Consider the following 937-nt stretch of genomic DNA (forward strand, 5'->3'; position numbering starts at 1 on the left):
CCCCTCTCCCTCGGACTCAATCTCTATTTTGACTCTATATATGTGGGCACCTGTTATCTATGAGGGTTCACCCACCCCGGTGAGAGCATTCCTTTCTATTGCGCCTAAAATCTCTATTTCTGCAAATATGTCACGTGTTTCTATTGTTGCTTCCTATGGGGGTACATTACAACAAATCTTGTTTTTCTGCAGCATTGCTTCTATGATCTTAGGAGCACTGGCTGCCATGGCCCAAACGAAAGTCAAAAGACCTCTAGCTCATAGTTCGATTGGACATGTAGGTTATATTCGTACTGGTTTCTCATGTGGAACCTTAGAAGGAATTCAATCACTACTAATTGGTATATTTATTTATGCATCAATGATGATAGATGCATTCGCCATAGTTCCAGCATTACGGCAAACCCGTGTCAAATATATAGCAGATTTGGGCGCTCTAGACAACACGAATCCTATTTCGGCTATGACCTTCTCCATTACAATGTTCTCATACACAGGAATACCCCCGTTAGCCGGCTTTTGTAGCAAATTCTATTTGTTCTTTGTCGCTCTGGGTTGTGGGGCTTACTTCGTAGCCTCAGTGAGAGTAGTGACTAGCGTTATAGGTGGTTGGGCGGCCGGAAGGTTGCCATGAGTAAGGTTGGGAGACCGAAGGCAGTTTTCCGTGCACCGGACACGTAGCTTACCGAATCAGTTGCAACACAGATGAGAATGCATGCTACGAAAGACAGGGTCGAGTCTGATACATCAACCGTCGACTCCATATCCTTGTACGAGTCCACAATCACTACACGAGATGAACCTGGGTTTGGTGAATGGAAGTTGGCCTTAGGTGTAATAGGACTCCCAGTTACTGCGCACGATCGTATACTGAGGTGCTCCCCGTCGGTTGTTGGAACGACGCGAGCCAGGCCGTGCCTCGATTCCTTTCAAAAAG

At 46.2% G+C, this 937-nt stretch overlaps 1 protein-coding gene across 1 annotated transcript; it reads left to right on the top strand.

Moving 5' to 3' along the window:
• Positions 1 to 7: 7 nt before the first annotated feature.
• LOC119345237 (NADH-ubiquinone oxidoreductase chain 2-like) lies at positions 8 to 634 on the top strand. The gene has a single exon (XM_037615392.1). The coding sequence runs from the start codon at positions 41 to 43 to the stop codon at positions 632 to 634; it is 594 nt and encodes a 197-aa protein (XP_037471289.1). The 5' UTR covers positions 8 to 40.
• Positions 635 to 937: the final 303 nt, after the last annotated feature.

Source organism: Triticum dicoccoides, unplaced genomic scaffold (assembly GCF_002162155.2).
Source record: "Triticum dicoccoides isolate Atlit2015 ecotype Zavitan unplaced genomic scaffold, WEW_v2.0 scaffold21825, whole genome shotgun sequence".
In the NCBI taxonomy this organism is placed as follows: Eukaryota; Viridiplantae; Streptophyta; class Magnoliopsida; order Poales; family Poaceae; genus Triticum; species Triticum dicoccoides.

What these genes read in the sequence shown, in the direction of transcription:
- LOC119345237 (XM_037615392.1), top strand. Translation starts at nt 41, where the DNA reads ATGTGGGCACCTGTTATCTATGAGGGTTCACCCACCCCGGTGAGAGCA.